The sequence below is a fragment of the Siphateles boraxobius genome, unplaced genomic scaffold (assembly GCF_051911475.1).
Source record: "Siphateles boraxobius isolate OS27281-9 unplaced genomic scaffold, OSU_SipBor_1 2, whole genome shotgun sequence".
Lineage (NCBI taxonomy): Eukaryota > Metazoa > Chordata > Actinopteri > Cypriniformes > Leuciscidae > Siphateles > Siphateles boraxobius.
The window spans coordinates 11,755,293-11,767,576 of NW_027508810.1; the positions used below are offsets into that span (position 1 = coordinate 11,755,293).

At 37.7% G+C, this 12,284-nt stretch overlaps 1 protein-coding gene across 12 annotated transcripts in view; it reads right to left on the bottom strand.

Moving 5' to 3' along the window:
• fam13b (family with sequence similarity 13 member B) overlaps nucleotides 1–12,284 on the bottom strand; it is a 58,686-nt gene that overhangs the window by 23,733 nt on the left and 22,669 nt on the right. For all 12 annotated transcript variants that reach the window (XM_077235932.1, XM_077235930.1, XM_077235929.1 and 9 more), the window contains one exon: nucleotides 200–241. In XM_077235932.1, the coding sequence (XP_077092047.1) occupies nucleotides 200–241 (42 nt within the window). The remainder of the gene's footprint in view (nucleotides 1–199; nucleotides 242–12,284) is intronic.

Sequence of the window (12,284 nt, forward strand, 5' to 3'; positions counted from 1 at the left end):
TAATGTCAGCTAAATTAACTTCAAATAGACAATGAAAATGGACCTATTGGTCAAAGAAAGGCTTTGTATGCTGTTTATGTCAAGGTTTCATAATAGCAAACAAACAAGACTCAAAGCAAATCATATGATTCAAGATAAGAAAATGTATATATAGTTACCATGGTGACTGTTAAAAAAAAAAAGAGTATAAGACACTTACTCGGCAGATCCTGGAAGAATGTTGATGGAAGAAATGTGTGAACTGGAAAGAGAAGAAAAGGAAGCAAAAATTAGGAGGATATTAACTTTATGATACTCAGCCACTTTGTACAATAACGCCTGTATGTGCCATCAGGGAAAAGAAGTATAATTTAGCATTCATTTCCTAAGTTACGTACTTGGGCATCTGAGAGAAATTCAGGGCAGGGTGACATGCAGACCCATAAACAAACTCAGACACGTTAGGAACGCTTGCTTATATAACACTAGTTGACCACTGCTTGTTAACACCCGTGTCTGGTTCTGGGGTAGGAACAAATAGGGCCCTGATTGATACAACAGGTGCTTCGCCATGCGTTCTCACACGCAAGGCCACATCAGCTCACAAACAGAAACAGGACAAGAGTGAAGTTCAAGATCAGCTTTTTTAAGTCCTCCGTGTCATTCGGTGACAGCTGTTTGATCTATGGTGAAATGTCTTGACCCATAAAGCTGTTTAGGCTGCTAAGAAGGCTTGTGTTCAACCAGTCATCCCATGAAAATGGAAAAGCACCTTTTTCTAGAAACTACAGTCTATGTAACCCATGACAGTCAAGGTTACAACAAATGATCAAATGATTTCTTGAGCATTTCTTTGAGCATCAAAAAGAAATGAGCACTGAATCAGATGCGTTAACTTTAGGTTTATTAATTTTGTTAAATTAATAAACCTAATTTGTCAGCTGTTAATTTAATTATATCAGTTGTTAAATGTCAAATTTCATGACTAAGATTTTATAATTGACCTCTTTCCACTTAGATTTTCTACTGCAATATATATACACACACAGATATTAGCTTGTAATTTTATATATACTAATTACAAGTGAATTATTTGGTCCTACACCCTGGGGCCGGTTGCATAAACCGCTAACAAGTTAACCATCAATTGTTTTTTGTTTATGACTGTTCATAACCTTTTTTTAAGTCAGTAACATAAAAACGTACATTGGCCTAATTTGATACCGAAAAGTAAGACTAACTTGACTAAATGCTAGTGGGTCAAGCTAGATCTTAAGACAGAGTCTTAACATAATGGTTAAGTTTATGTAACTGGCCACAGGTGTGACAAATGTGTGCTCAATTAACCTATTATGATTCATTACAACTGTATAAGGCCCCATAGCCACAGCAGAAACAACAAAAATAAATAAATTATACATGGCAACACAGCAACAAAACTACTAGGCTAAAATAATTAATCTAAGATATATTAATTTAGATACATTAAATTGACTTTGCCTATTTAAAAATAGTATGGCCATTGAAAGAAGAATGGTCACAGAGGAAGGAAACTGCTGCTGGGGCAACTAGACTAAAGGAAGCACTTTTTGAAAAATGTCCTTGAGTGTTTTTTTCTTAGCACTGAAAAGTGCATCGCTCGATATTGCAAGAGAGAACAAAGCGAGCCTTGTTTAAGAGAGATTCGGTATCTTGCCCACACAAAGCTCTAGAAGCAGTAAATGAGATCAGTTCCAGTAATGCGTCCACACTGACTGTACATTACTCAGTATGAAGCACTCGAATAAAGAACCTTCTGTAACATCTTTCCATTCATTTACTCTGCTGCAACACCTCACCTAAACTCTAATGTCGATGATTTAGCTTGAGAAACAAATCAAAACTATAGATTGATGATGTAGACCGTCTGGCTGATACTGAGAGAAGAGGTTTATTTTAAGGACGAAAAGTGCAGTACAGATATGGCTTAAATCTACATTGTAACCAATATATTAGTTTATCACAAATCAAAATTCCTGGTCTTAATGTGAAACGGACATAAAAAAAAAAATTGTCTTCATAATCTTTGGCCAATGTCACTCTTTACATATTTACATGCATTTCATTTCCGGATAGTATCTGGATTTTTCAATGGGTTTCCAGTGTGAATGGACAGATCCTAATGCATTTAGTCACACAAAAAGGAACACATTTCGACACATTTCATGTTATCTTTGAAGAGAAGAAAAAAAAAAAAGAAATTCACCATGGCTGTGAATAATAAGTGTGATTAATAAAGGAGCCAAAAATAAAGTGTGGTGGACAAAGCTAAAAGTAATATGCTGTGTCATTGTAAGAGGCTTTAAGAGGATTACATACAGACGGCTTCCTCTGACTCGGCACTTTATCTTATCAGCAGCGGCAAACACACACAGTCAGGGCAGTCTTTCCCTCCCACACACACACTTGAATGGAATTGTGTGTGAATTAAATGCTGCATCATGCAGTGATTCATCAATTTAAAATCCTGCCCGAGTCTACATCTCTCGTTTTCACCATATAAACATTTGAACTCATCAGCAGTGTTAAATAAGTTATTAGTGCTTTTTCATCATGCGATCTGAGAGTCAGATCTTATCTGACTGTCACACGCAGCCTTGGTCGAAAACCAATAAACAGCACTCCATCGGGAACAAATCAATCCACTTCAGGAGTTTCACTCTGAATGAAAGCTTTTTCTACCACATTCACAGCTCTTTTTCCACTGAATCGCTAGATTCATTACCTGTGGAGAAGGACTTGACAAGCCATGTTCTTCAGTTTGGTTCTCGATGAGCCGTTTTGGTTGTTAACGTTGGGCGTATGGTTATCCTGATTGGGCACTTTGTGGTGCTAAAGTCTGAATGAGCAGGTCAAAGAGCAAACACAGGCTGCCGGAGCTCATTCTGCGGAGTCCTGTATGTGCTGTCTGCCTCTGTGTAGGATTCGGCACTCTGTTAAAAAGTGCTGCAGTGGAAGAGCTGGATCCTCGCTTAAATACACGGCCATCTGACGCAGTCTTGTCGCTAGTGCTCTGGGCCAATCGCCTCTCCATACACACACACACACACACACACAAGACAGAGAACTCCCTCCCCCCCAAATTAAAGTCAAGCCTGCACACTCAAACACCTGTTAGACTTTTATATAACCCTGTCACAGTCCAAACATCAGACAGTCTTCAACGCTTACTGCACTGCCGTTTACAGTTAGGGGACACATTGTCGGACAAAAATACACGTAAACACATGAATACAGACATGGATGCCACCCTAAATACAGGTCCTTCTCAAAAAATTAGCATATTGTGATGAAGTTCATTATTTTCCATAATGTAATGATAAAAATTAAACTTTCATATATTTTAGATTCATTGCACACCAACTGAAATATTTCAGGACTTTTATTGTTTTAATACTGATGATTTTGGCATACAGCTCATGAAAACCCAAAATTCCTATCTCAAAAAATTAGCATATCATGAAAAGGGTCTCTAAACGAGCTATTAACCTAATCATCTGAATCAACTAATTAACTCTAAACACATGCAAAAGATTCCTGAGGCTTTTAAAAACTCCCAGCCTGTTTCATTACTAAAAAACCGCAATCATGGGTAAGACTGTCAGTGGGAAGTCTGTGGGAAGGAAAAAGTGTGGCAAAAAACGCTGCACAACGAGAAGAGGTGACCGGACCCTGAGGAAGATTGTGGAGAAGGACCGATTCCAGACCTTGGGAAACCTGCGGAAGCAGTGGACTGAGTCTGGAGTAGAAACATCCAGAGCCACCGTGCACAGGCGTGTGCAGGAAATGGGCTACAGGTGCCGCATTCCCCAGGTCAAGCCACTTTTGAACCAGAAACAGCGGCAGAAGGGCCTGACCTGGGCTACAGAGAAGCAGCACTGGACTGTTGCTCAGTGGTCCAAAGTACTTTTTTCGGATGAAAGCAAATGTTGCATGTCATTCGGAAATCAAGGTGCCAGAGTCTGGAGGAAGACTGGGGTCCATCAGTGATGGTCTGGCATGTCAGCTGCTGGTGTTGGTCCACTGTATTTTATCAAGGGCAGGGTCAATGCAGCTAGCTATCAGGAGATTTTGGACTACTTCATGCTTCCATCTGCTGAAAAGCTTTATGGAGATGAAGATTTCATTTTTCAGCACCACCTGGCACCTGCTCACAGTGCCAAAACCACTGGTAAATGGTTTACTGACAATGGTATTACTGTGCTCAATTGGCCTGCCAACTCTCCTGACCTGAACCCCATAGAGAATCTGTGGGATATTGTGAAGAGAAAGTTGAGAGACACAAGACCCAACACTCTGGATGAGCTTAAGGCCGCTATCGAAGCATCCTGGGCCTCCATAACACCTCAGCAGTGCCACAGGCTGATTGCCTCCATGCCACGCCGCATTGAAGCAGTCATTTCTGCAAAAAGGATTCCCAACCAAGTATTGAGTGCATAACTGAACATAATTATTTGAAGGTTGACTTTTTTTTGTATTAAAAACCCTTCTTTTATTGGTCGGATGAAATATGCTAATTTTTTGAGATAGGAATTTTGGGTTTTCATGAGCTGTATGCCAAAATCATCAGTATTAAAACAATAAAAGACCTGAAATACTTCAGTTGGTGTGCAATGAATCTAAAATATATGAAAGTTTAATTTTTATCATTACATTATGGAAAATAATGAACTTTATCACAATATGCTAATTTTTTGAGAAGGACCTGTAGATATTTCAGTCAAAAGGCTTCAGAACACTTTAAATATAGCATGAAAATCATTTAGAACACTTTTATGGGGCTTTTGGGAATTGAAATCTTTGGTTATGGGATGGAGAAAAGCATGAAAACAGTCTCCCACTGAATAATGATGCATTGAAATTTCTTTGTCTGATAATATTTGGCAGAAAATGAATTTTTAGTTTTAGTTGAAACTATAATCATTTACCTTAAATGGTGTCATAACAGTTCTCCGATGGCACGTTTTAGCCGTCGCCATCTATTTTGAGCACACGACATGGATAAGCTACAACTAAACATGTCAACTGTCGATCTTCATTTAGATTATCTGAGATCTTTTAGTCTATGCTGTATTAAGTTGATGCGTGACAAAAATTTGCTAATCATTATCACTTTATCAGTAGCATGCCTCTCATCCAATAATCGCAATAAGCTTGGTTTATTTTTATATGAAATAAAGTTAGTAAATTCTGTTAATTTTATAACAAAATTCAAACAAAAAATGTTGTTTTGACGCTCTTTAATGTGTTGTGACAGATCTCTGTAACCATATCTATGGATGTGACCTTAAACTTCCTTAAGTGCAACTTAAACTCAGTTTAAATGTAGGTAAAAAATAATTATCCTCATCACTACCACCAAAGAGTGAATGACAAATGTCATTTTTGGGTGAGCTATCCCTTTAAGCAGTACACTCTCTCAACTACCAATCCCAGACCGGTCAGAGGCTGGTCTCTGCCAGATGGGAGTACATATCACACTTCCTGGTGTTTTAAGGATGAGCAAGTGTATCAATTAGCAGGAAACAAAATAAGAAGCAACTTCAAGAACCAATGCAATGACTCAGTTGTCTTCCCCAATGTAATTTTGATGAGATGAGAATGAGAAACCCCTTTAAACATGAGAGTCACAGAGAATGGCAGAGTAATACAGACGTTGTCCTCATGGCAAGTACTTTAATAGATTGGTCACAGGGAGTATCAAATTTCCCAGCGTGTTATGGGTGCTGCTTGACATACCCAGGTGGTAGGATGTCAAAAGAAGGGTGAAACCCAATAAATGTAGCTGGATGCCTGGGTAACGCTTAAAAAGAGGAGTGGAAATGAGTTATTGCACTTTCCATGTATTGGCATCCATGCAGGCCAGGAGTTCACGTTGAGTCAACACTGCACTTGTTTTGATGGCTCAGTATAAGAGTGCATGGGAAAATGAGACAACTTGATACAGAGGGGAGACTCTTAAATGCATAGACACAGATCTGACCAGGAGGTCCTAGCGTCTCCAATGCCAGAATATACCACAGCCTTCAAACTATGTGTGGCAGAGTGCCATAGAAGATCGAAGCTTAAAGTTTTTTTTTTTTATGATAAGGGAGTATGCAGACAGGAAGCGAAGTGGGAGAGAGAGGGGAGGGGGCCGGGATTGGGAAAGGTCCACGAGCCGGGTCTTGAACTTGGGTTGCCCGGAGCGCAATGGCACTATATGTCGGCGCACTACCCACGAGGCAATCACTGCCGACTTAAGATCTAAGCTTGAAACCTAAAGGTTGTATGCTTGAATCCCACAAAGGCCAACAGACACTAACCACTAGACTAGATCATGTCTCCGGAAATGTCATATTTATTAAAAGTCCCCAATAAAACTATAATTTCTTTTAGAAAGACAAAGTTTGGACTGGGCTGATAGTTATTAAATGCCGACATCCCAATCATTAACTTTTAGGAGTAATTAGCATATAGATAGTCTCAATGCTAAACGACCATTAGCCAGATTTTCTTTTGTTCTGTTGTCATTTTCTTTTGTCATTGTTGAGGAGTTAATGCTAATTGCCCTCAGTCAGAGCCAGTCTAAGACTTTGGAAAGCTGGAACAGAAAATTGCATAGTGTGTGATAGGCACAGACACACATTTTTTAAGCTGCAGACTATGAAGCCACCCAGTTGGAAGACTTCAAATATGTTTGATATTTTGAACTGATTTTAGAACAATTTTTTTTTCATTTGTCATGCGTCTCATAGCAAGAAGCATGTTAAAAAGTAAGCAACTGTTTAATGCCCAGTGTTCAGATTTTAAAAGCCCTTATCCTACAATTTCATTATGAATACATTTACATCGCAGTGTTCCAGGCTTAGTAAACATGTTCTAAAATCTACAAAACTCAATTTTCACCTGAAATTGCCAACTCTCTTAAAAAATGTCGCTGTAAATCAATATCAGAGCGAACATCCCTTATTTCAAACTACAGACTAAATTACAGTCATCTGTAAAGTATCTATGAATGCCTCTCTTTATCTATAATATAAAGCTGTGTAAGCACTGTAACTGCAGTCATTAGGAAGTGCACTCATAAGGGGCCTGAAATTAGTCACTGACACTTCCACACCTACACCAGACCAGCGTTGTCAAAAACTGTTCATACATTCCAAAGCTTGAACAACATGTCTCAAGAACCTCAATCTACTGCCGCTTATTTTAGAGCTGTGTGAAAAGTATTTTCCATTGCTGGTGAAGGATACATTGCAGCGCTTATATTTAGCTGAATGTGCGACACCCTTTCAGATTCCACTGGGGCACAATGGGGGCAAGTATAATCACTGCAGGACCCCAACGAAAACACGTCCTGCTGCTCTTTCTCGAGAAACCACCAAATACAGACGCTTTGACTGGTTTCGACATTTTATCATCTTTAAACACACATGACTTCTGGTTAACCTGTTCTGACTCCAAGTATATGAGACCATATCTCCACTGGTGATTTGATAAACATGTCAAATTATACAGCAATAAAGCAATTTAAAAAAAAACATGATAATTAACTATATAATTGGAAATTCCAAAATGCAGCTAGGAAAGTATTTATAGCATAGGTCAAAGTAAATTGCATTCACTGAAGTTAATCATTGATTATTTGCTATCCTGACACAGCAAAAATGCCATTTGAGTTCCTTGTAACATATCATAAAAGCCATAAAATGTTATTTGCAACTGTTGTGAATGACAGGCCATTAGAGATAGCATCACAGCATCAAAAAATAACAATGCTTCTGTATGCCTCTGTCTTGACAAGGCTCATGTCCTTAAGGGGATTCACGATTTGAAAGCTTTCTTGGCCTTATAAGTGACATTACATACTTTTTGACATGACATACAATTTAGTAATACATGTACAATGTTTTGCTGTCTTATGACCATTTGAATGAAATGTGTGGTTTTGTTGCTGCTTTTTCTTTAAAACAGTAAACCACCACTGCAAAGAAAATAAATGACAAAATAATCAAGTAACTCAATTAAATAATCGTGACAGGCCTAATAGTGCCCTTTATGCATGGTGAATTGGAAGGGAAAAAATCAATGTGCAAATGGTTTCATAATATACTTGGTGCAACTAGTGGAAAGAAATGCTGGTAAAAACGTCCAAAATAGAAAATGTTATGGGTTTTTTTTGCTGAAAAGAGCTGTGGACAAAATCTCTTAACCTGACACTAATGAAGAGCTTGTTACATCCAGAGCATTTGAATGTGCTCATATTAATTAGCAGCTTTGCTCCGCCCATTTCCCTGCTGATCATAGTGTTTGTTTGCATCTGACTTGAAATTACTGCAGCAGCTGCCATCCCAAGCTGCTCATGCAGAGACTAAACACTTCAAAGTGGGTAGGATTAGCAAAGTGTACCCAAGATATTATTCTAGTAGACAGGACGTCTGGAGCTTTGGCTCAAACAGAATATGGTCTGAACTTGTTTTGGTGGGGTTCACGTTTTATGCAAAATGCACACGACAGCTCTGTTTCATAACCTAGTGTGCTGCCTATCAAGACTTTATACTGACACGAAGGTTGTTTGAATAGTCAGTGAATCATGCTGCTTTATAAGACCTCATCTTGGTCAAATTGTAAGCCAGCAGGGCATGTATCCTTCATAAAAAAAAAAGGTAATACCAGAATGCATAGCAACAAGTGAAATAAAAAGAAAGCGGACTAAAAATATACACTACCTTTCAAAAGTTTGGGGACACTAAGACAATACATTTATTTTTAAAAAACCTGTTTCATTCAGCAAGAATGCATTAAATATACAGTAAAATATTTTACATTATTACAAAAAAAATTAAGTCATTAATTCATTATAAATTGTTCTTTTGAACTTACTATTAATCAAAGAATCCAAAAAATGATCACTGTTTCAACAAAAATATTAAGCATCACAATTGTTTTCAGCATTGAAAATAAGAAATGTTTCTTGAGCACCAAATCAACATATTATTTGGGTTTTTTTCAACTGGCTGAAGAATAAATCACATTTAGGTATTTTAATTATAAGAAAAATCAAATTTTATTTTGATAACATGATCGTATACAGTGTTTCCCACAGGGTTTTGTGAGACTGTGGTGGGTGGACCTTGGTCTCTCTAGGGAGGTCTGGGGGCAACATGTCAAAATCATAAATCAATTATGAGTAAAGGTTCTTGTGTGCTATTACTGTGGTGCATAAAGTTGATGCCTATGAGCATTTCATATCATTCACTTCTAAAGACCCTTAGAAGGGAGCGGTCAAGGAAACAAAACCAATGACATTGGCTGAGCCAAAACAAATCAAACAGTTTCTTGCATTCTTTCCAAAAAATACAAATCTTTGTCTCGCTTCAGCAATGTCAAGGATTTCTAAACTGTGCATGTTGTTTTGACACATGCCAACTCTCACGGCCGTCTGTTTATTAGGATTAAAGGTTAAAGCATTTAATCACCTTAAACAAGGAGCGAATGGGCCAAACACTGTTACCTTATTGTCAATGTCAATTATTTGAGTTACGAATGTTTCACATTCTCTTCATTTAGTCTTAATCCAAAACATCTATCCAATTCAGCTTGTGTCAGACAGAAATAAGCTACCAATCAATTTTGTGTTACCTAACCAGACACCTCTCAGCAGACTGTCCAATGTCTTGTGGGAAGAGCTCCACACCCTTACATACCATGTTTAAAATCTAGAGCATGTCTATAACAGCTACACATAAAAAAGGCGCATTGACTTAATATTAGGGATGGGCATTTCAAGCAAAAAAATATTCGAAGATCGCACTCCTCCCCCACATGCATGCACACACGCATGTAAAGGCTACACACCAGAGCATGTGATCGAAACGGAGCGGTGTGACGCTTAAATATAAAAGTTTCATATTTATGTTTAAATAATATAATGGGTTTTTATTATTTCATCTACGTTGATTATATGAAAAGGGAACCGCATGAGATGAGTAAGATAGGATCATAGCCCAATATATCGTGAGACATTTGGAGTGGGTCAGACATGATTTTGACCACTTAATTAAGTTTCGTTTTGTATAAATTGTATCTTAATTTTAATCAATTTAAACAAAATTCAAAACGAATGAAACGGGCTACTCTCTGCTTGTGTAGGCCACTTGAAGTGTGCATTTCTCTCTAAAGGCACGTTCCCTACTGTGAAGATGGCGAGTCAGCATCGTAAACTTTATCTTTGCAGCCGACACTGACACAGAAAACACTAGTTAATTAATAAACAATTAAAATGTCTCACGCATAATCATTACTTTTGCCCGGTTCTTTGTGGCAAGCTTTATGCGTGTGCGCTTGAGATGAGGAATGGGCAATATTACGAAAATGCTCATTGTGGTTTATTCTCTCCCATATATATTTAAGTAATTAAATTAATATAAATATGCAATTAGACTAATGGCTTAAAACTTTAGTCGTGCACGGGCAGCCCTACTTATTTTTTACATATTTCGAACCAGCATGTCACAAAGGGCATTATTCTGGGTTGAGCGAGCAGAGCGCTCTGGAGGAAATATTACCACTCCACTCACATGTTCTGGTGTCAGACAATGTTTCTTCTTCTGTTGTCTGAGAGTTGATTGACAGCTTTTAGATGCGCTATTGGCAGCGCCATCCTCTGGTGACCATTGCATCAAACCAAAAACATGGGGATTTTTTTAAAGTAAAAAAAAAAACCCAATACTCGCACAACCTATTCGATATTCTGTAATAAAATCAACTAATCAAACATTCGAAAATTGTGACTCATCCCTACTTGATATGGCTCCGAAGTACTAGCTTTATAACCTGACATCAAGGTAAGGCCATCTGACATTAAGGACACTGGAATTTGAGTTCACCCTTGGAAATTGTGTCCCGATCGAGGTGCAGAGGAACAAAGGCCAAGAGAGATCACTGCTCAGATGGCGGATAGGTCAGTTATGGGTCTCAACACAGCGGGCTGATGGAGATCACAGAAGCTTTGACACAGAGACGACACCAGACCAGCTATGCCATGAGTTCCTCGCACAGATAAAGTGTTGAAGAAGCTATAAGCTTTTCAGAATTTAAAGCAGTTAAGCTACAGTCAATCTACTCATTAGGGAAAGTAATTATCTGATCTACAAACAAAAAGTAGCTAAATACACTGAAGCTACTCAAGTAAAAAATATAACCATAACTATTCGATATTGTACAGCTAAAAATAACAGGAAGCAAATGACACAGGAAGCCAGACATATTAAAATTACAAATGGCCTTGCCCGCTCTTACCTGAAAAATAACTATATCGTGATACCGTAATCATGAAATAAAAGTACTTATATTGTGATATAATATTTTTTTCATATTGCCCAGCCCAATAATAAAATTTACTAATTAGCTTGTCACGTTCCTGAAACTTAACACTGAGTCAGACTAACAAAAAAATTGTTACATTGTTACTTTTAGTAAGTCAATTCTCAAAAGTTTAACACTGAAATTTTAGTCATTATTGTACAACACCGTAAAAAGTTTAACGTTGATACGAATTATTGTTTTTAGTATTTTATGTCCACAAAGGATACATATATTTGATAAAAAAATTTCTAAATATTTTCCTAATTTAAAATAACTGATTTGCTTGAATATTTTTAGAATGTAATTTACTCCTGTGATGCAAAGCCGATAACAGCTTTATATAGTTTGATCGGTGGTCTCTATAAAGGCCAATCAGAAGAGCCGATCAGATGACGCAAAACTCACAGCTCTATGCGCAGCTAAAATTGCTTCATTACATTCACTGGTCTGGCAGTTCTACCAGGTGTCTGAAAAGGACAATACATTTGCACCGTTTTTGCGAAGAGCGGAGACAATGCAACGAACAGCAAACCTACAGCAATGACAGCAAGAAACTAGAGTGGTGCGATTTTAGTACATCTCTTTCCTTTACAGCGGTGCGCTTTCTTTTCTCCCTAAAAACCCAAATTTAATGTCCAAATCAGCTAGATCAGGCTAATATACAGTCTACTGTTGCTAAACTGCAGGATGTGCTCGGTGTAGGGGTGGGAGATATTGACAAAAATGAATATCTCAATATTTTTTTTCAATATCTCGATATCGATATTCAGACGATATTTTTGCAATCCTTCAAAGAAATGTGTGCAAACTGGTAAAGAAGGTCCAGTTGGTCTTTTGACTTGCTGCATTTGACCTATTATTGTATAGAATTACTAGTACATAAAGATATGAGACATTATTGATTTAAAGACTCCTAA